The 23,319-nt window shown below is 43.7% G+C and overlaps 1 protein-coding gene across 2 annotated transcripts in view; it reads left to right on the top strand.

Annotated features, from left to right (window-relative positions):
* The window catches only part of LOC109872041 (thymocyte selection-associated high mobility group box protein TOX), a 92,428-nt gene that overhangs the window by 22,098 nt on the left and 47,011 nt on the right, over positions 1-23,319 (top strand). For both annotated transcript variants that reach the window (XM_020463126.2, XM_020463125.2), the window contains exon 2: positions 23,092-23,157. In XM_020463126.2, the coding sequence (XP_020318715.1) occupies positions 23,092-23,157 (66 nt within the window). The remainder of the gene's footprint in view (positions 1-23,091; positions 23,158-23,319) is intronic.

Here is a 23,319-nt window from a genome sequence, read left to right as displayed (position 1 = left end):
ATGTAGTTTCCCAAATAAGACACTGAGCTAAAGTCAGTTTTGCATTATTCAGTTCCTCCAGCATTCCATGATACCACATATTTTTTCTAAATCAACAATTCTCTGCATATTGCACGGGGACTTGCAAATTTTATCAATCACCGCACTATTTCTGCATAAAACTGTCAAATAATAGCAATATTATCATATAAAACTGACCCATCACAGCAGTACAAAAAGAGGGCTCGCTATTTCAACCAATCACCGCACATTTACTGCATAATATGGTTCAATCAAGCCACACGTCAGCAAACCTTTTACCTCGTCAGTGTATTTTTGCAACAAATTGGACAAAATCATCGCAAATTGCCATGCAAAATGTCAGAATTTCCGGCTCAAAATGCTTGATTTGCAAATATTACAAAAAATCTCTGAGAAATCCTGGAGTGACTGATTAGTGCCCCTAATGGTTAAGATTAGGCATGAGTAAGATAAAGCTGATTCTAGATCTGTGGCTATGGTGTTCTGTATGCTTTTTCCCTTTTCCTAGTTCTCTTTGTTTAAAGGGATTGGGATCTAAAAAAGACTCAGATTCAGTTTAGACTAAGTAGTTTGACTGCTATACATCAAAGCAGGGGCGCAACTTTGGTTTTAGAAGTGTGGGGGACAGCCTACCCGACTGCTCGGAGGCATTCGCATGGTCCTAAAGCACACCGTTGCCTCATTTTGTATCACATTCCAATGATGAAACTGGGGGGGACAAAAATGCCATTTCAGAATTTGTGGGGGGACATGTCCCTCCTGTCCCCAGTGAAAGTTGCGCCCCTGCATTGTCTAGTTATCTTGCTGTAGCCCAGCTCTGTGATTGTAGCCTTGGCTATCCCAGATGCATATGACTCTCTCTGGGTTGTTTTCCTCACAGTCTCACACCCCTACTGAGTCGTATCACATCTGTGTGCGTCCCTGTTTATATTACACCTATCTATATGTTAATCTACATCTACATGTTAATCTATATGTAAATGTAAGCATGAAACACTAGGTGTGATGCAATTTGTATAGCGATAGGGACTAAAGGCACCCGCATACTAGGTTCGGTTTTCTCCCAGCAAATGTCTATACCTCGCATACTCTCTTAAAAGTTCTTTGCCTGAAAAATGAGAAAGAAGTGGCAATATTAACGTTTGTCCCTCTTGAGACGCCATAGCAACAACATAGCCAGTGTTCTTCAGAATAGATAGAATGAATCTAAGATTAATGAAGAAATCTGTAATTAATTAACTAAGATGTTTGGTGCAGTATTTCTCAAGTAAAACAAATTGCATGAAAACTAGTCATCGCTTATTGAATGATAACATGTCTAGCTTCATTGAAGAATCCTGTCCATAGCTCCCAATCCTACCAGGAGTAGTACTGTTGACGAGGCATAGACTTCAGCTATCTAACTTTGACTTGCCTCAAACAAAGAAAATTGAGTGTGCGAACAGCCTAAAAAAAACTTGACAAAAACCAAAAGGAACAAAACGTCATAACTCTACCGGTGTTCATCGTCTCGTTCTAACCAGGGACTTATTCAGACCGTGGACACCAGGTGAGTACAATTAACTTCCATGTAGAAACAAAAAACAGAAGTGTTTCAGCCTTCCAAGACCGGAATTGAGCAGTATTCACATGTGAAAATCTCTTGGGTGAATGAAGCATCTTGCTATAGAGATCCGGCATTTACATAATGACACTGATTGGCCCAAGGGGGGGGGGGGAGTTATAATAATGAACTGTACATACGTTAATCACAAGCAATATCTCAGACACAACTGGCCCGATTTTTAAGAAACTTTGTTGAATGATGCATCTTGCCATATGCTGATTGGCCCAAGGGGGGCGCTACATCATTTGTGGGGGACTACATGTTTACTGTTGCCTTTATTTAATCATGGTTAGCAGTCATACTAACGTTTTTACTAAATTTGTAGTTTCACATGTAAGAAAACTCCACATTTACTCCAATGTTTGTAAACAAAGTAAGCACTGTATAGCCTAAAAACATCTCAGTCAGCACTGGCCTGATTTTGACAAAACTTGGGTGAATAATGCGTCTTGCCATAGAGACCAGGCATTTACAAAATTACACTGATAGGCCCAAGGGAGGTGCTATAGTAATGAATTGAAATTCCAAACTTTGAACAAGCAAATTTCCTGTCCTGTTTGAGCTTGAATTGTTGTCACTAATTGTGTCTGCATAATTTGTGGGGAACAACATGTTTACTGTTGCCTTGTTAATCTTTCAATGAAGGATTCAATCGTTCCAGTAATAGTGTTATTATATGATGCAATTCTTTAGTAAGTGACTTACATTTGTGCCATTAATATCAAGGAAAATGCCTGAAATTGAGAACAAAAATTATTATTATTACAAAACATAAACCCAAAAGTATTGATAGTAAAACAACATTTTGCAAGGTAATATTTTTTTATTTTTATGATTGCGCAATTAAATAAAACTCCTCCCTCTTTCCTGAATGTTCCCTATCTTTGGTTATGTTACCCTGGCCTTTGCTTTCTCTGCCTTTTTTCCAGTGGCATGTTTTGGCACATTCATTCCAGCAGCATTCCACCCTGCATCCCACTGCTGGTTTACCTCTGAAGCTAAGCAGGGTCGGTCCTGGATGGGAGACCAGGTGTAGCTGACAGTGGTGAAAAATAAACATGTTCTTTTTTAATTTTTTCAACAATTCGCATGAGGGAAAATCCCATGTAAAAAAAGGGAGATGTGAAACTATGGTGGTACTCGCGAGCTAAGGCTTCATTGTAGCTAATGTATTACATTTGAGTTCTAGTCATTTAGCTATACCGATGGACTTAAGTCAATTCAACTAAAGTAAGTGAGGCTGAACCACATATGAAGATCATCCCAAGTTAAATCGGATTCAAGAATAGCTTTTAGCAGTAACATCAATGATGAGGTCTCATATCCTTCTGGAACGGATCCTTTTGGAATGATGTCACTTCTTGTTAGTGAGAGAGAGACCCCTTGTTCATTCTAGTATTACGTCTTTGTCGAAGTGGCACATATGAGTAGTTAATAATGTACATGTTACAGAACACTCTCCATGTTACACAGGTTCCCTATGAGACTATCCCAATTCTCCTTCATTTATGATGGTTCCAACAGACAGATAGTTGATTGTACATATCAGTACCCGTGGCTCGTGTAGCAGTCTAAGTTCCCGACTCCAGACCACATCAAATCAAATCAAATCACATTTTATTGGTCGCATACACATCGTTTGCAGATGTTAATGCGAGTATTGCGAAATGCTTGTGCTTCTATTTCCGACAGTGCAGTAATATCTAACAAATAATCTAACAATTCCCCAACAACTCCCTAATACACACAAATCTAAAGGGGTGAATGAGAATATGTACATATAAATATATGGATGAGCGATGGCCGAGCGGCATAGGCAAGGTGCAATAGATGGTATAAAATACAGTATATACATGTGATATGAGTAATGTAAACATTATTAAAGTGCCATTATTTAAAGTGGCATTGTTTAAAGTGAATAGTGATCAATTTATTAAAGTGTCCAGTGATTGGGTCTCAATGTAGGCAGCAGCCTCTGAGTTAGTGATTGCTGTTTAGCAGTCTGATGGCCTTGAGATAGAAGCTGTTTTTCAGTCTCTCAGTCCCAGCTTTGATGCACCTGTACTGACCCTGCCTTCTGGATGGTAGCGGTGTGAACAGGGAGTGGCTCGTTTGGCTGTTGTCCTTGATGATCTTTTTGGCCTTCCTATGACATCTGGTGCTGTAGGTGTCATGGAGGGCAGGTAGTTTGCCCCCGGTGATGCATTGTTCAGACTGCACCACCCTCTAGAGAGCCTTGCGGTTGAGGGCGGTGCAGTTGCCGTACCAGGCTGTGATAAAGAGTTTGTCAGGGTTTTGGGTGACAAGCCAAATTTCTTCAGCCTCCTGAGGTTGAAGAGGCGCTGTTGTGCCTTCTTCACCACACTGTCTGTGTGGTTGGACCATTTCAGTTTGTCTGTGATGTGTATGCCCAGGAACTTAAAACTTCCCCCTTTCTCCATGGCTGTCCCTTCGATGTGGATAGGGAGGTGCTCCCTATGATCCTTGACTAGCCTCTCAAAGCACTTCATGATGCCAGAAGTGAGTGCTACGGGACGATAGTCATTTAGTTCAGTTATCTTTGCTTCCTTGGGTACAGGAACAATGGTAGCCATCTTGAATCATGTGGGGACAACAGACTGAGATAGGGAATGGTTGAATATGTCCTTAAACACACCAGCCAGCTGGTCTGCGCTTGCTCTGAGGACCCGGCTAGGGATGCCGTCTGGGCCAGCAGCCTTGCGAGAGTAAAACACGTTTAAATGTTTACCTCATGTCGGCCTCGGAAAAGGAGGGCGCAGTCCTTGTTAGCGAGCCGCATCGTTGGCACTGTATTATCCTCAAAGCGGGCAAAGAAGGTGTTTAGTTTGTCTGGAAGCGTGACGCCGGTGTCCGTGACATATACCCCCTGCCAAACCTTTGTCTATGCCCCTACTATCTGTCTCCCGCTGTACTGGAAAATATAATCATAAAGATTATACATATCAGCAACTCTCTGTCAGTATGGTCTCAGGTTAAATGACGTATCAGTTGCTTGATTCTGGTGGAGATGCGTTTATAATTGTCCCATGGTGATTTCCTGATTAAAAGCTTAATGACTGAACAAGACTCCCGAAGTCAGTTTTGATCTTCATAACAGATGGTGGAATTATTTTCTATTCAGAATTCAGATTCTGTAAATCAGACTTGAGAAGATGGAAATGTGGGGTCTGTCAGTTTGTTGCATTGGGGACGAAAAAATTGCTTGTTAATGATCTAATAAGCATTTTACCTGTTGCGTTAAGCAGGTGTCACAAGAGGTGAAGAGAGAGAGAGATGTAGAGAGAAAGAGAGGGCATCTAAATTGAAAGGGATGCTGATTCATATTTTAATGAGGCACTGTGCAAGGCGTTTTGCTTAGAGAATGATTCACCCAACATCTGAATTAATTGGGCTGGAAGTTAGATTTTAGATTAATTTAATGGGACATTGACAAAGGGTTATGCTGAGGAAACATAATGGCTGAAATGAGAACTTAGTTACCAGCCTGTTATCATGTCCCTGGGTTGGTATTTGTTCATTGTACCAAGTAGTGATTGTGTGTTTGCGCAGTGTGGTTGGTCGTAGTTGGTATTCTGTATAAATAGTTGTGTAATATCCCGTGTGTGTCATCATACTGTGATTAAATGTAATTGTTGACTTATTTCTGATTGTGTGTCTGTGTGTTTGTGTTGTCATGGTATCTCTGGCAGCCCCTACAGATGTTTAACTTGCAGTGGATATGCATTTTAAAAGGGCTTCTGAAGTTTGTAATTTCCACTTGATTTTCCCTTACATAAAATGTATCAACCCCTACAAAAATGTCCATGATTATAATCCACTTAATAATTCACATGACCTGTTGCTGCAAACTGGCTCAGATGAAGATCTGCCATATAGTATGCAGGTTATCTTTGAGCACAAGGTATATGGTCATATGGCTCCACATCGTGCCTTGGGATAAATCAGCACAGAAACCACACCCACCACTTCAAAGAAGCATAACAAAAAAGTGCTAGAAATCAACTGAACTAACTTTCAGCTGTAGCATCCTGAGATAAACTGATCAACGTTACCTTGGTCTAAACACCCTGCACAGTGTGGTTCCTCACACTACAGCAGGTAACAATCACAAAATAGGAAATACACGTACTGTACTTACAAGATCAAACAAGCAAATCAAAAATGTATCTTAGATTATGCAGGGTCTGAGAAACGTTCATGAAATTGAAAGGTGATATCAAACCTAATTTTCTTCACAGATTAAAAGGAAAGTGTCAAATCCTGACTGAGTGCATAACTCAAACACGGGTGTTAAATCATCATACTGTTTTGATTATATGAAACATCGCTATCGTTTTTGCCATTAAAACCCCCTTATCCTCTGTCGTTATAAACTCACATTTTTACCACTATGAATTACAGCTCCTTACAGCACTCACTCCTGTCTTTACGAGGCAGTGCCAGAGAGAGTGAAATGCTACCAGGCTATGATTTATATAGGCCTGAATCCCTACTCCCTCTCTCACCTACTCTCTCCGTCTACCCAGTGATATGAGTCACAGCAGGGCTTGATAAGTAGTCATGAAAGTGTCCTGGCTGTTATAGTCAGATAGTTAGTCATGAAAGTGCCTATTATAGTCAGATAGGTAGTCATGAAAGTGGCCTGGTTGTTATAGTTAGATAGGTAGTCATGAAAGTGTCCTGGCTGTTATAGTCAGATAGGTAGTCATGAAAGTGGCCTGGTTGTTATAGTTAGATAGGTAGTCGTGAAAGTGGCCTGGTTGTTATAGTTAGATAGTTAGTCATGAAAGTGGCCTGGCTGTTATAGTCAGATAGTTAGTCATGAAAGTGTCCTGGCTGTTATAGTCAGATAGGTAGTCATGAAAGTGTCCTGGCTGTTATAGTTAGATAGGTAGTCATGAAAGTGTCCTGGCTGTTATAGTCAGATGGGTAGTCATGAAAGTGTCCTGGCTGTTATAGTCAGATAGGTAGTCATGAAAGTGTCCTGGCTGTTATAGTCAGCTAGGTAGTCATGAAAGTGTCCTGGCTGTTATAGTCAGATAGTTAGTCATGAAAGTGTCCTGGCTGTTATAGTCAGATAGGTAGTCATGAAAGTGGCCTGGCTGTTATAGTTAAATAGGTAGTCATGAAAGTGTCCTGGCTGTTATAGTCAGATAGGTAGTCATGAAAGTGGCCTGGCTGTTATAGTCAGATAGGTAGTCATGAAAGTGTCCTGGCTGTTATAGTCAGATAGGTAGTCATGAAAGTGTCCTGGCTGTTATAGTCAGATAGGTAGTCTCTGGCTGTTATAGTCATAAATTACAGTGCTGGGACATAGAAGAAGACACACTCAGCCTTACTCTAGACCCTCACCAAATTGGCATTTGGGAAAAAGGGAGGGAGGGAGGGAGAGAGAGAGAGAGAGAGAGAGAATCACTTGGAGATGTAATGTGCCACAGACAGAGGTTGTTCATCAAGGCTATGATTTGGAGTCCAAGATTAATGCCACACTTGATATTGAATACTGGGGGAGCAGAAACTGAGAGCCACACTCCTCCTCCTTCCCCCTCTCTCCCATCCCTCTCTCTTTTTCATTCCCCCTTTTGCTCTTTCTCCCCTTTGTTCACTCACTCTACCCCATTCCTTCCTCTCTCTTGTTTCTCCCCTTTGTTCACTCACTCTACCCCATTCCTTCCTCTCTCTTGTTTCTCCCCTTTGTTCGCTCACTCTACCCCATTCCTTCCTCTCTCTTGTTTCTCCCCTTTGTTCACTCACTCTACCCCATTCCTTCCTCTCTCTTGTTTCTCCCATTTGTTCACTCACTCTACCCCATTCCTTCCTCTCTCTTGTTTCTCCCCCTTGTTCGCTCACTCTACCCCATTCCTTCCTCTCTCTTGTTTCTCCCCTTTGTTCACTCACTCTACCCCATTCCTTCCTCTCTCTTGTTTCTCCCCTCTCTTCCCTTTCCTCTTTTATTTCTCACTCTACCATTATTCCTCTCTATTCCCCCTCCCTCAACTCTATACCCCCTCCCTCATCTCTATTCCCCCTCCCTCATCTCTATTTCCCCTCCCTCAACTCTATTCCCCTCCCTCATCTCTATTCCCCCTCTCCCTCCCTTCCCCCTCTCTCTTCCCTTCCCCACACTCCCCCTCCTCTCTCTCTCTCCTCTTCCCCCCACTCCCCTCCTCTCTCTCTCTCCTCTTTCCCCCACTCCCCTCCTCTCTCTCTCTCCTCTTCCCCCACTCCCCTCCTCTCTCTCTCTCCTCTTCCCCCCACTCCCCTCCTCTCTCTCTCTCCTCTTCCCCCCACTCCCCTCCTCTCTCTCTCTCCCCTCTTTCCCCCACTCCCCTCCTCTCTCTCTCTCCTCTTTCCCCCACTCCCCTCCTCTCTCTCTCTCCTCTTCCCCCACTCCCCTCCTCTCTCTCTCTCCTCTTCCCCCCACTCCCCTCCTCTCTCTCTCTCCTCTTCCCCCCACTCCCCTTCTCTCTCTCTTCCCTTCCCTTCCCCCCCACTCCCCTTCTCTCTCTCTCTCTCTCTCTCTCTCTCTCTCTCTCTCTCTCTCTCCTCTTCCCCCCACTCCCCTTCTCTCTCTCTCTCTCTCTCTCTCTCCTCTTCCCCCCACTCCCCTTCTCTCTCTCTCTCCTCTTCCCCCACTCCCCTCCTCTCTCTCTCCTCTTCCCCCCCTTTCCCCTTCTGTCTCTCTTCCCTTCCCCCCACTCCCCTTCTCTCTCTCTTCCCTTCCCCCCACTCCCCTTCTCTCTCTCTCTCTCTCTCTCTCTCTCTCTCCTCTTCCCCCCACTCCCCTTCTCTCTCTCTCTCCTCTTCCCCCACTCCCCTCCTCTCTCTCTCCTCTTCCCCCCTTTCCCCTTCTGTCTCTCTTCCTTCCCCCCACTCCCCTTCTCTCTCTCTTCCCTTCCCCCCACTCCCCTTCTCTCTCTCTCTCCTCTTCCCCCCACTCCCCTTCTCTCTCTCTCTTTCTCCTCTTCCCCCCACTCCCCTTCTCTCTCTCTCTTTCTCCTCTTCCCCCCACTCCCCTTCTCTCTCTCTCTTCCCTTCCCCCCACTCCCCTTCTCTCTCTCTCCTCTTCCCCCCACTCCCCTCCTCTCTCTCTCTCCTCTTCCCCCCACTCCCCTTCTCTCTCTCTTTCTCCTCTTCCCCCCACTCCCCTTCTCTCTCTCTTTCTCCTCTTCTCCCCTCCTCTCTCTCTCTCTCTCTCTCTCTCTCTCTCTCTCTCTCTCTCTCTCTCTCTCTCTCACTCTCTCTCTCTCTCCATGGCGACCCTGACCCACTTAGCTAGCTGCTTGTTATTCAGACTAGGGTTTATACACGGAGAGAGTGTGTGTAATTTGGTTTGACAACAAACCCAGTCATGCTCCTCACAGGGTAGGGCTGCCTGATATCAACAGCCCTCCCCACACAGCCACATGTGATGCTGGAAATGAAACACTATCAGATCAGACCCACTGTGATGTTAGAGTGATAGAGAGAAAGACCACAGAGATGTGCAGTGCTGTAGATAGAGAATGAATGGACTGTAATGGTGATGGATAGGATCTTGACGTAGCACTGCACATGGTGTTGGGGGGGGGGCTGACATGCTGCAATAGTATGTGAAGACACTAATACTTTATTTATTTTATTTTATTTTGCCGTTATTTTAAAAGGAAAGTTGACTGAGCACACATTCTCATTTACAGCAACGACCTGGGGAATAGTTACAGGGGAGAGGGGGGGGGATGAATGAGCCAATTGTAAACTGGGGATGATTAGGTGACCGTGATGGTATGAGGGCCAGATTAGGAATTTAACCAGGACACCGGGGTTAACACCCCTACTCTTATGACAAGTGACATGGGATCTTTAGTGACCACAGAGAGTCAGGACACCCGTTTAACGTCCCATCCAAAAGACAGCCCAATCAGTGTCCCCAATCACTGCCCTGAGGCATTGGGGTATTTTATTTAGGCCTGAGGAAAGAGTGCCTCCTAATTTCACTCCAACACCACTTCCAGCAGTATCTGGTCTCCCATCCAGGGACCGACTAGGACCAACCCTGCTTAGCTTCGGAAGCAAGCCAGCAGTGGGATGCAGGGTGGTATGCTGCTGGTATATATGTAGTGGGATGCAGGGTGGTATGCTGCTGGTATATATGTAGTGGGATGCAGGGTGGTATGCTGCTGGTATATATGTAGTGGGATGCAGGGTGGTATGCTGCTGGTATATATGTAGTGGGATGCTGCTGGTATATATGTAGTGGGATGCAGGGTGGTATGCTGCTGGTATATATGTAGTGGGATGCAGGGTGGTATGCTGCTGGTATATATGTAGTCGGATGCTGCTGGTATATATGTAGTGGGATGCTGCTGGTATATATGTAGTGGGATGCAGGGTGTTATGCTGCTGGTATATATGTAGTGGGATGCTGCTGGTATATATGTAGTGGGATGCAGGGTGTTATGCTGCTGGTATATATGTAGTGGAAGCAGGGTGGTATGCTGCTGGTATATATGTAGTGGGATGCAGGGTGGTATGCTGCTGGTATATATGTAGTGGGATGCAGGGTGGTATGCTGCTGGTATATATGTAGTGGGATGCAGGGTGGTATGCTGCTGGTATATATGTAGTGGGATGCAGGGTGGTATGCTGCTGGTATATATGTAGTGGGATGCAGGGTGGTATGCTGCTGGTATATATGTAGTGGGATGCAATGTGGTATGCTGCTGGTATATATGTAGTGGGATGCAGGGTGGTATGCTGCTGGTATATATGTAGTGGTATGCTGCTGGTATATATGTAGTGGGATGCAGGGTGGTATATATGTAGTGGGATGCAGGGTTTTATGCTGCTGGTATATATGTAGTGGGATGCAGGGTGGTATGCTGCTGGTATATATGTAGTGGGATGCCTGCTGGTATATATGTAGTGGTATGCTGCTGGTATATATGTAGTGGTATGCTGCTGGTATATATGTAGTGGGATGCAGGGTGGTATGCTGCTGGTATATATGTAGTGGGATGCAGGGTGTTATGCTGCTGGTATATATGTAGTGGGATGCAGGGTGTTATGCTGCTGGTATATATGTAGTCGGATGCTGCTGGTATATATGTAGTGGTATGCTGCTGGTATATATGTAGTGGGATGCAGGGTGTTATGCTGCTGGTATATATGTAGTGGGATGCAGGGTGTTATGCTGCTGGTATATATGTAGTGGGATGCAGGGTGTTATGCTGCTGGTATATATGTAGTGGGATGCAGGGTGTTATGCTGCTGGTATATATGTAGTGGGATGCAGGGTGTTATGCTGCTGGTATATATGCAGTGGGATGCAGGGTGTTATGCTGCTGGTATATATGTAGTGGGATGCAGGGTGTTATGCTGCTGGTATATATGTAGTGGGATGCAGGGTGTTTATGCTGCTGGTATATATGTAGTGGGATGCTGCTGGTATATATGTAGTGGGATGCTGCTGGTATATATGTAGTGGGATGCTGCTGGTATATATGTAGTGGGATGCAGGGTGGTATGCTGCTGGTATATATGTAGTGGTATGCTGCTGGTATATATGTAGTGGGATGCAGGGTGGTATGCTGCTGGTATATATGCAGTGGGATGCAGGGTGTTATGCTGCTGGTATATATGTAGTGGGATGCTGCTGGTATATATGCAGTGGGATGCAGGGTGGTATATATGTAGTGGGATGCAGGGTGGTATGCTGCTGGTATATATGTAGTGGGATGCTGCTGGTATATATGCAGTGGGATGCAGGGTGGGTATATATGTAGTGGGATGCAGGGTGTTATGCTGCTGGTATATATGTAGTGGGATGCAGGGTGTTTATGCTGCTGGTATATATGTAGTGGATGCTGCTGGTATATATGCAGTGGGATGCAGGGTGGTATATATGTAGTGGGATGCAGGGTGGTATGCTGCTGGTATATATGTAGTGGGATGCTGCTGGTATATATGCAGTGGGATGCAGGGTGGTATATATGTAGTGGGATGCAGGGTGGTATGCTGCTGGTATATATGTAGTGGGATGCTGCTGGTATATATGCAGTGGGATGCAGGGTGGTATGCTGCTTGTATATATGTAGTGGGATGCAGGGTGGTATGCTGCTGGTATATATGTAGTGGGATGCTGCTGGTATATATGCAGTGGGATGCTGCTGGTATATATGTAGTGGGATGCAGGGTGGTATGCTGCTGGTATATATGTAGTGGGATGCAGGGTGTTATGCTGCTGGTATATATGTAGTGGGATGCAGGGTGGGATGCTGCTGGTATATATGTAGTGGGATGCTGCTGGTATATATGCAGTGGGATGCAGGGTGGTATATATGTAGTGGGATGCAGGGTGGTATGCTGCTGGTATATATGTAGTGGGATGCTGCTGGTATATATGCAGTGGGATGCAGGGTGGTATGCTGCTGGTATATATGTAGTGGGATGCAGGGTGGTATGCTGCTGGTATATATGTAGTGGGATGCTGCTGGTATATATGCATGGGATGCTGCTGGTATATATGTAGTGGGATGCAGGGTGGGTATGCTGCTGGTATATATGTAGTGGGATGCAGAGTGGTATGCTGCTGGTATATATGTAGTGGAATGCAGGGTGGTATGCTGCTGGTATATATGTAGTGGGATGCAGGGTGGTATGCTGCTGGTATATATGTAGTGGTATGCTGCTGGTATATATGCAGTGGGATGCTGCTGGTATATATGTAGTGGGATGCAGGGTGGTATGCTGCTGGTATATATGTAGTGGGATGCAGGGTGGTATGCTGCTGGTATATATGTAGTGGGATGCTGCTGGTATATATGCAGTGGGATGCTGCTGGTATGTATGTAGTGGGATGCAGGGTGTTATGCTGCTGGTATATATGTAGTGGGATGCAGGGTGTTATGCTGCTGGTATATATGTAGTGGGATGCAGGGTGTTATGCTGCTGGTATATATGCAGTGGGATGCTGCTGGTATATATGTAGTGGGATGCAGGGTGGTATGCTGCTGGTATATATGTAGTGGGATGCAGGGTGGTATGCTGCTGGTATATATGTAGTGGGATGCAGGGTGGTATGCTGCTGGTATATATGTAGTGGGATGCTGCTGGTATATATGTAGTGGGATGCAGGGTGGTATGCTGCTGGTATATATGTAGTGGGATGCAGGGTGGTATGCTGCTGGTATATATGTAGTGGGATGCAGGGTGGTATGCTGCTGGTATATATGTAGTGGGATGCAGGGTGGTATGCTGCTGGTATATATGCAGTGGGAAGCAGGGTGGGATGCTGCTGGTATATATGTAGTGGGATGCTGCTGGTATATATGTAGTGGTATGCTGCTGGTATATATGTAGTGGTATGCTGCTGGTATATATGTAGTGGGATGCTGCTGGTATATATGTAGTGGGATGCAGGGTGGTATGCTGCTGGTATATATGTAGTGGGATGCAGGGTGTTATGCTGCTGGTATATATGTAGTGGGATGCAGGGGTGGTATGCTGCTGGTATATATGTAGTGGGATGCAGGGTGGTATGCTGCTGGTATATATGTAGTGGGATGCTGCTGGTATATATGTAGTGGGATGCAGGGTGGTATGCTGCTGGTATATATGTAGTGGGATGCAGGGTGGTATGCTGCTGGTATATATGTAGTGGGATGCAGGGTGGTATGCTGCTGGTATATATGTAGTGGGATGCAGGGTGGGATGCTGCTGGTATATATGTAGTGGTATGCTGCTGGTATATATGTAGTGGTATGCTGCTGGTATATATGTAGTGGGATGCTGCTGGTATATATGTAGTGGGATGCAGGGTGGTATGCTGCTGGTATATATGTAGTGGATGCAGGGTGGTATGCTGCTGGTATATATGTAGTGGGATGCTGCTGGTATCTATGTAGTGGGATGCAGGGTGGTATGCTGCTGGTATATATGTAGTGGGATGCAGGGTGGTATGCTGCTGGTATATATGTAGTGGGATGCTGCTGGTATATATGTAGTGGGATGCAGGGTGTATGCTGCTGGTATATATGTAGTGGGATGCAGGGTGTATGCTGCTGGTATATATGTAGTGGGATGCAGGGTGGTATGCTGCTGGTATATATGTAGTGGGATGCAGGGGTGGGGATGCTGCTGGTATATATGTAGTGGGATGCAGGGTGGTATGCTGCTGGTATATATGTAGTATGATGCAGGGTGGGATGCTGCTGGTATATATGTAGTGGGATGCAGGGTGGGATGCTGCTGGTATATATGTAGTGGGATGCAGGGTGGTATGCTGCTGGTATATATGTAGTATGATGCAGGGTGGGATGCTGCTGGTATATATGTAGTGGGATGCAGAGTGGTATGCTGCTGGTATATATGTAGTGGGATGATACATTTGAGACCTAGGCCGTCATTGAAAATAAGAATTTGTTCTTATGCGACTTGCCTAGGTAAATAAAGGTTAAATACATTTTTAAAATGAAATATGTGTGCATACAGCAAAATAAAGTGTTATCAAGCAATGTATTAGTGTTTTAGATGTAGTAGTGTTTTAGATGTAGTAGTGTTTTAGATGTATTAGTGTTTTAGATGTAGTAGTGTTTTAGATGTATTCGTGTTTTAGATGTAGTAGTGTTTTAGATGTATTAGTGTTTTAGATGTATTAGTGTTTTAGATGTAGTAGTGTTTTAGATGTAGTAGTGTTTTAGATGTAGTAGTGTTTTAGATGTAGTAGTGTTTTAGATGTAGTAGTGTTTTAGATGTAGTAGTGTTTTAGATGTATTAGTGTTTTAGATGTAGTAGTGTTTTAGATGTAGTAGTGTTTAGATGTAGTAGTGTTTTAGATGTATTAGTGTTTTAGATTATTAGTGTTTTAGATGTATAGTGTTTTAGATGTAGTAGTGTTTTAGATGTAGTAGTGTTTTAGATGTAGTAGGTGTTTTTAGATGTAGTAGTGTTTTAGATGTATTAGTGTTTTAGCTGTATTAGTGTTTTAGATGTAGTAGTGTTTTAGATGTAGTAGTGTTTTAGATGTAGTAGTGTTTTAGATGTAGTAGTGTTTTAGATGTAGTAGTGTTTTAGATGTAGTAGTGTTTTAGATGTATTAGTGTTTTAGATGTATTAGTGTTTTAGATGTAGTAGTGTTTTAGATGTAGTAGTGTTTTAGATGTAGTAGTGTTTTAGATGTAGTAGTGTTTTAGATGTAGTGGTGTTTTAGATGTATTAGTGTTTTAGATGTATTAGTGTTTTAGATGTAGTAGTGTTTTAGATGTAGTAGTGTTTTAGATGTAGTAGTGTTTTAGATGTAGTAGTGTTTTAGATGTAGTAGTGTTTTAGATGTAGTAGTGTTTTAGATGTAGTAGTGTTTTAGATGTATTAGTGTTTTAGATGTATTAGTGTTTTAGATGTAGTAGTGTTTTAGATGTAGTAGTGTTTTAGATGTATTAGTGTTTTAGATGTAGTAGTGTTTTAGATGTAGTAGTGTTTTAGATGTAGTAGTGTTTAGATGTAGTAGTGTTTTAGATGTAGTAGTGTTTTAGATGTAGTAGTGTTTTAGATGTAGTAGTGTTTTAGATGTAGTAGTGTTTTAGATGTATTAGTGTTTTAGATGTAGTAGTGTTTTAGATTGTAGTAGTGTTTTAGATGTATTAGTGTTTTAGATGTAGTAGTGTTTTAGATGTATTAGTGTTTTAGATGTATTAGTGTTTTAGATGTAGTAGTGTTTTAGATGTAGTAGTGTTTTAGATGTAGTAATGTTTTAGATGTAGTAGTGTTTTAGATGTAGTAGTGTTTTAGATCTTAAAGCCAACCAACAGGCTAGTATGGACACACTATCTGACCAGTCCACACAAAGTAACCTGTAGTATTATTTGGGCCTCATTTTTATTTTGGGTTTGTCGGTAGTGAAACTGCAATGTTACCCACTGCATATAGAGACATACTTTATTAAGATAAGCCTTTGGTTGCAACATAAAAAGCTCCCAGGATATAGGAGCCTCTTATGTTCCTCTTCTCCGGCCTCTCAGAGAAAAACCGATGAAGAGTGAAATAGGTTCCGCCGTCTGATTCACATCAGAACGCGTAAGATGGAAAGAAAATGACAAAAATCATCACAATTTCCACTTCTTTTTTTGGACTCTGTCAGACTGATATTCTAGACAGGTATGTCCTCTGCGTCGGTCTGTTTGCAGACACTGAAGAGACTGCACTGAAAAATAGAGTTTGCAAGCTAGCATAGCTTCCATGGTACGACACTGTGTGTATGTCACAACATTTAATCATCCTCTACACCTCTATGACCAAAAAGACTATAACAATGAAGGAGATTACGGCCCATCTGCGTCATAGGAGCCTATCGAGGACAACCAAGCAATAAAGGAAAGAGCACAGGTGCAGAGGCAGAAAATAGAACTATTTCATTACAGTATGTATCAGCGAGCAGGAGATCTGTCAGTTCGGCACATATCATCCCGCGCCAGGAAAAGCAAATGGATAAAGCCAATTTGACAAAGGGGTCAATATACACCATCCAATAAAAAATGGAATCTACAAGACCTGTCAGGGGCTATAAACATCACGGTAATGACCCAACTGTTCAACAGAAATACATTCAGATCAAATGGGTTCTCTCTCATTGGTCTAGTCTACGCTGCTTGGGTTATTCTCTAGTTTTGCCTTTTACAATGTTTACTGTATATTTGATGAGGAAGATGCCACACCCACAGCGCAACAGTGTTTAGTATATTGAAAAAAGTCAGCGGGAGAAACTGTTGTCACAACGACCACTTTGACTGGCTGACTATTACTGTTGGGAGGAAGTCCTGAACAGATCAATGGGATGCTGTCTCGTGCACTGACACTCTTTATAGTTGACAGCAAAGAGCATCTATTGGTTCATTTGAGTGAATGGGTGGGGTCAGATGACTCCAATCAGTATAGGGGTCAGAGTTTCTATATGCCCTACTTATTACATGATATAGCTGTTAGCCTTTCTTTATCAAAAGCAGAACACATTTGGGGTTTATCTAACAGTAGCATAAGTCACTGAGGCTAACAAAAGTAGCACTCCCCCATGTGTTTGTTTTTTCTCACAGCATGTCAATGTATTGGTTTATTAGCTTGGGTGTTTATGTTGGCTTTGCTCTACAGTTTACAGTTTACTCCCATCCTTGTGTAACTTTATGGAAGAAGAGGGGGGATTGAGTGAGAGAGAGAGAGAAATGGTTTGATGAAGAATGATCAAATACAAATCTTTGAATCAACTATTAAAGACTACCAGAACCCACTGAATTCTCCAATTACATTGAATGAACTAGAGGACAACATACAAACCCTCCAACCCAAAAAGGCCTGTGGTTTCATAGTATCCTAAGTGAAATGATAAAATATACCGACCACAAATTACAATTGGCTATATTTCAACTCTTCAACATCATCCTCAGTTCTGGCATCTTCCCCAATATTTGGAACCAAGGACAGATCACCCCAATCCACAAAAGTAGAGACAAATTTGACCCCAATAACTACCGTTGGATGTGTGTCAACAGCAACCTCTCGAAAATACTCTGCATTATCGTTAACAGCAGACTCGTACATTTCCTCAGTGTAAACAATATACTTAGCAAATGTCAAGTTGTCTTTTTACCAAACTATCGTATGACAGGTGTTGGGGGAAAAACATTATAAAATCCATGTACACAAACAACAAGTGTGCTGTTACAATTGGCAAACAACACACACATTTCTTTCCACAGGGCCGTGGGGTGAGACAGGGATGCAGTTTGAGCCCCACCCTCTTCAACATATAAACTAATTTGTAAGGGCACTAGAACAGTCTGCAGCACCCGGTCTCACCCTACTAGAATCTGAGGTCAAATGTCCTACTGTTTGCTGATGATCTGGTGCTTCTATCCCCAGCCAAGGAGGTCCTACAGCAGCACCTAGATCTTCTGCACAGATTCTGTCAGACCTGGGCCTTGACAGTAAATCTCAGTAAGACAAAATTAATGGTGTTCCAAAACAGGTCCAGTTGCCAGGACCACATACATATTCCATCTAGACACCGTCGCCCTAGAGCTCACAAAAAACTATACATACCTCGGCCTAAACATCAGTGTCACAGGTAACTTCCCCAAAGCTGTGAACGATCTGAGAGACAAGCCAAGAAGGGCCTTTTACCCCGTCAAAGGGAACATACAATTTGGCATACCAATTAGGATCTGGCTAAAATACTTGAATCAGTTATAGAACCCATTGTCCTTTATGTTTGTGAGGGCTGGGGTCTGCTCACCAACCCAAAAATTACAAAATGGGACAAACACCAAATTGAGACTCTGCATGCAGAATTCTGCAAAAATATCCTCTGTGTACAACGTAAAACACCAAATAATGCATGCAGAGCAGAATTAGGCCAATACCCACTAATGATCAAAATCCAGAAAGAGCTGTTAAATTCTACAACCACCTAAAAAGAAGAGATTTCCAAACTTTCCATATCAAAGCCATCAGCAACAGAGAGATGAACCTGGAGAAGAGTCCCCTAAGCAAGCTGGTCCTGGGGCTCTGCTCACAAAAACAAACAGACCCCACAGAGGCCCAGAACAGCAACACAATTAGACCAACCAAATCATGAGAAAACAAAAAAAGAATTACTTGACACATTGGAAAGAATGAACAAAAAACAGAGAGTACTTCTGCCACTGTGACTGACGCAATATTAAGCTTTGACTATGTACAGACCTGGCTTTCAAGAGAAGACAGGCTATGTGCACACTGCCCACAAAATGAGGTGGAAGCTGAGATGCACTTCCTAACCTCCCGCCAAATGTATAACCATATTAGAGACACATATTTCCCTCAGATTACACAGACCCACAAAGAATTTGAAAACAAATCCAGTTTTGATAAACTCCCATATCTATTGAGTGAAATACCACAGTGTGCTATTCACAGCAGCAAGATTTGTGACCTGTTGCCACAAGAAAAGGTCAACCAGTGAAGAACAAACACCATTGAAAATGAAACCCATATTTATGTTGATTTATTTTCGCTTTCGTACTTTAACTATTTGCACATTGTTATAACACTGTATATATACATATGACATTTGAAATGTCTCTATTTCTTTGGAACTTTTATGAGTGTAATGTTTACTGTTCATTTTTGATTGTTTATTTAACTTTTGTCTATTATTTATTTCACTTACTTTGGCAATGTCAACATATGTTTCCCATGCCAATAAAGCCCTTTGAATTGAATTGAGAGAGAGAGAGAGAAACACTGTTGAGACCACATGTTACACTGTACAAGAGAGTCAGGTCTCATAGAACTTGTATAGATTGTTTGTCCAGTGCTGCTGTTGCGAGTCTGTTCCATGTTCCACGGACACATGCAGCTGTTCCATGTTCCACGGACACATGCAGCTGTTCCATGTAATCATTAATAATGCAGAGGTTTCGGTTCATTTGGAGGAATGAGTGTCTGTGTTACAACCCTACAGCCTCCCCTTTCCTTGGACTGCAAGGCAGATGCTCCATTCCAAACTCTGTGTGTAGAGAGAGAGGGGGGGGGGGGATCGTCTTACAAGAGGTCAGCCATGACACCCTGTTTTGGCTTTTTGTTGATTTAGTCATCCGATCGCTCATTTGCATTGGTGTGACAGCTGGCGAATTGTGAGCAGTCGTTTGTCCAGTGTCTACCTGTGTGGATGGGCTTAGCTTTTTCACCTGGCATGTCCCTTGTAGGACAGGACAGGTGCATGGGATGGTTAGAACACGATGCTACTGCTGAGGTTGAGACAGAGCTCTTTGTCCAATCAGCTCATACTAAAACTGTCCTAGCACCAATCACAACTCTGTATCTTGTATCCAATGCAGATATGAACAAATCCCTGATGATGATATTTGTTACATTACCCTATGGAAATGTCAGTCTGTTGCAAGCCATTTGTGGTCAGGCTCAGTTTAGTTCCACTCTCACCCTGAGTGAGTGAGGTTATAGCAAGACTGGTGCCATACAGCTGCCTTTGGACAACTCCTTTACCATTGACTCATCTAAAACACACTTTAAAGAAAGGGAGAGAATTCTTTGAACATTCCACAAGTTGGGCTGAGGATTCAAAACAGTTCCCTACTACAGACCCATTTCACTAATACATACTGGCATCAAAAGAAAAGTAGCTTATTTGTTTTGAGACTTATAATGTGTTAGAAGTGGAGCAAGCCACCCTGAACTAAGAGATCACAGATGTTAAGAGGGTAGAGGGGGAAATGGCAATGCATTACGTACATTTAAACTGGAACACTGCCAAAACCATGGGGCTCAGTGTTTATTCAAGAACAATTGGCTGAATGAAATCATAAGGGACATATGCACTGAATCACAAGAAATGTTGACTTTGAATGTATTGCACTCAAGTGTTTTATCACAGTTCACTTGGTCTTATTCTAATGTCCCCTTACAACCTGATATAAGGGCTAAGTGTAGTCTGTGTGTAGTCTGTGTAGTGTATGTGTAGTGTCTGTGTAGTGTATGTGTAGTGTCTGTGTAGTCTGTGTAGTGTATGTGTAGTGTATGTGTAGTGTCTGTGTAGTGTATGTGTATGCGTGGTGTATGTGTAGTGTCTGTGTAGTGTATGTGTAGTGTCTGTAGTGTCTGTGTAGTCTGTATAGTGTATGTGTAGTGTCTGTGTAGTGTATGTGTGGTGTATGTGTAGTGTATGTGTAGTGTCTGTGTAGTGTATGTGTAGTGTCTGTGTAGTGTATGTGTAGTGTCTGTGTAGTGTATGTGTAGTGTCTGTGTAGTCTGTGTAGTGTATGTGTAGTGTCTGTGTAGTGTATGTGTAGTGTATGTGTAGTCTGTGTAGTGTATGTGTAGTGTATGTGTAGTGTCTGTGTAGTGGCTGTGTAGTGTATGTGTAGTGTCTGTGTAGTGTATGTGTAGTGTCTGTGTAGTGTATGTGTAGTGTCTGTGTAGTGTCTGTGTAGTGTCTGTGTAGTGTATGTGTAGTGTATGTGTAGTGTCTGTGTAGTGTCTGTGTAGTGTATGTGTATCCATGAATGTCAGATGCCTCACTGTATGGAATGTATATTGACCGGTTATATAGCATCCTTCACATACAGTCCATTTTCATGTTAAGATTGAATGTGTATTTTAGCTATACTAGTAAATCTCCATTTACGTTGCTTCCAAAGTGTGTGTGTGTGTGTGTGTGTGTGTGAGGTGAATCACTATAGGCCTAACTCAAAGCAGTAAAGTGTAAGATGCAGCATGGACAGACAGACAGACAGACAGACAGAGGGGCTTTTCTGTTTTATAACAGATTGCACATGAAAGGATTGCGTTCAAGCCTTTCCTTTGTGGCTTGTAATTACTAGTGTGCTAATTGCTTTAAATTGCTGACATCTCGAGTCGATAAAGATGAGAACAAGGCCTTCAAAGGGAAGTTGTCCGAAAGGGAAAGACAAGAACCCTGAACAAAGACAACAACAAAAGGAAAACATCAGTTGACTAATATAAGTCTCTCTCTTCCTCTACCTCTCTCTTTTCTAATGTTCTTCTTGCTTTTCTCTCAATTCAATTCAAAGGAGCTTTATTGGCATGGGAAATGTATGTTACATTGCCTAATAAGTGAAATAAACAAAACTGAGAAGAAACTAATTTAACAACATCACAAAACGATTAGAAATTAACAGTAACATTGCACTCACCTGTATATATCTCTATCTCTGTCTCCCTCTCCCCCTCTCTGTCTTCCCCTCTATCTCTGCTCCCTCTCTCTCTCTCCCCTCTCTGTCTTCCCCCTATATCTCTGTCTTCCCCCTCTATCTCTGTCTCCCTCTCTCTCTCCTCTCTGTCTTTCCCCCTCTATCTCCCCTCTCTGTCTTCCCCTCTATCTCTGTCTCCCCTCTCTCTCTCTCCTCTCTGTCTTCCCCCTCTATCTCTGTCTCCCTCTCTCTCTCCCCCTCTCTGTCTTCCCCCTCTATCTCTCCTCTCTCTCTCCCCCTCTCTGTCTTCCCCCTCTATCTCTGTCTCTGTCTCTCTCTCTCATCTCTCTCCCTCTCTGTCTTCCCCCTCTATCCTTGTCTCCCCCTCTCTCTCCTCGCTGTCTTCCCCTCTCTCTCTGTCTCCCTCTCTCTCTCCTCGCTGTCTTCCCCCTCTATCCTTGTCTCCCTCTCTCTCTCCCCTTTTCTGTCTTCCCCTCCAACTCTGTCTCCCTCTCTCTCTCCTCTCTGTCTTCCCCTCTAACAGTCCTCCCTCTCTCTCTCCTCTCTGTCTTCCCCCCTCTATCCTCTGTCTCTGTCTCGCTCTGTCTCTCTCTTCTCTCTCTCTCTCTCTCTCTCTCCCCTCTCGTCTCCCCTCTATCTCTGTCTCCCTCCTCTATCCCCCTCTCTGTCTTCCCCCTCATCTCTGTCTCCTCTCTCTCTCCCTCTCTGTCTTCCCCCTCTATCTCTGTCTCCTCCTCTATCCTCTCTCTCCCCTCTCTGTCTTCCCCCTCTATCTCTGTCTCCCTCTCCTCTCTCCCCTCTCCCCTCTCTGTCTTCCCCCCTCTATCTCTCTCTCTCTCTCTATCCTCTCTTCCCCCTCTATCTCTGTCCTCCCTCTCTCTCCCCTCTCTGTCTTCCCCCTCTATTTCTGTCTGCTCTCTCTCTCCTCTCTGTCTTCCCCCTCACTCTCTGTCTCCCTCTCTCTCCTCTCTGTCTTCCCCCTCTATCTCTGTCTGCCTCTCTCTGTCTTCCCCCCTCTATCTCTGTCTCCCTCTCTCTCCTCTCTGTCTTCCCCCTCTATCTCTGTCTGCCTCTCTCCCCCTCTCTGTCTTCCCCCTCTATCTCTGTCTCCCTCTCTCTCCCCTCTCCCCTCTCTGTCTTCCCCCTCTGTCTCTCTCTCTCTCTCTCCCCTCTCTGTCTTCCCCCTCTATCTCTGTCTCCCTCTCTCTCTCCTCTCTGTCTTCCCCCTCTATCTCTGTCTCCCCTCTCCCCTCTCTGTCTTCCCCCTCTGTCTCTCTCTCTCTCTCTCCCCTCTCTGTCTTCCCCCTCTATCTCTGTCTCCCTCTCTCTCTCCTCTCTGTCTTCCCCCTCTATCTCTGTCTCCCTCTCTCTCCCCTCTCTGTCTTCCCCCTCTATCTCTGTCTCCCTCTCTCTCCCCTCTCCCCTCTCTGTCTTCCCCCTCTATCTCTCTCTCTCTCTTCCCCCTCTATCTCTGTCTCCCTCTCTCTCCCCTCTCTGTCTTCCACCTCTATTTCTGTCTGCCTCTCTCTCTCCTCTCTGTCTTCCCCCTCTATCTCTGTCTGCCTCTCTCTCCCCTCTCTGTCTTCCCCCTCTATCTCTGTCTCCCTCTCTCTCTGTCTTCCCCCTCTATCTCTGTCTGCCTCTCTCTCCCCTCTCTGTCTTCCCCCTCTATCTCTGTCTCATTTTCTTAAGTAAAGTGACCACCATTCTAACTGTGCTCCTGTTGTGTTCTTGTTGTGTTTGCAGTACGACAGTGAGGCCATGTTCCTGGGCATGCCAGAGGCTGGCCTGGACTTTGTGCCAACCAACCAGGTGGGTTAATTACTCTTCCCTGTGCTTTTAGTTTGAAATCCTAATTAGACACATTTAAGATGACTAAATTAGCGCCCACTATCAGTCGCCACCATAATCAGGGACTATTATGACATGTAAACAGTGCATTTAAACCTCGTTGCAGCCTAATCAAATAAAGCC

Source organism: Oncorhynchus kisutch, linkage group LG27 (assembly GCF_002021735.2).
Source record: "Oncorhynchus kisutch isolate 150728-3 linkage group LG27, Okis_V2, whole genome shotgun sequence".
NCBI classification, from domain to species: domain Eukaryota; kingdom Metazoa; phylum Chordata; class Actinopteri; order Salmoniformes; family Salmonidae; genus Oncorhynchus; species Oncorhynchus kisutch.
The sequence above is the reverse complement of the archived record's forward strand: the minus strand, read 5'-3'. Positions and strand labels throughout refer to the sequence as shown.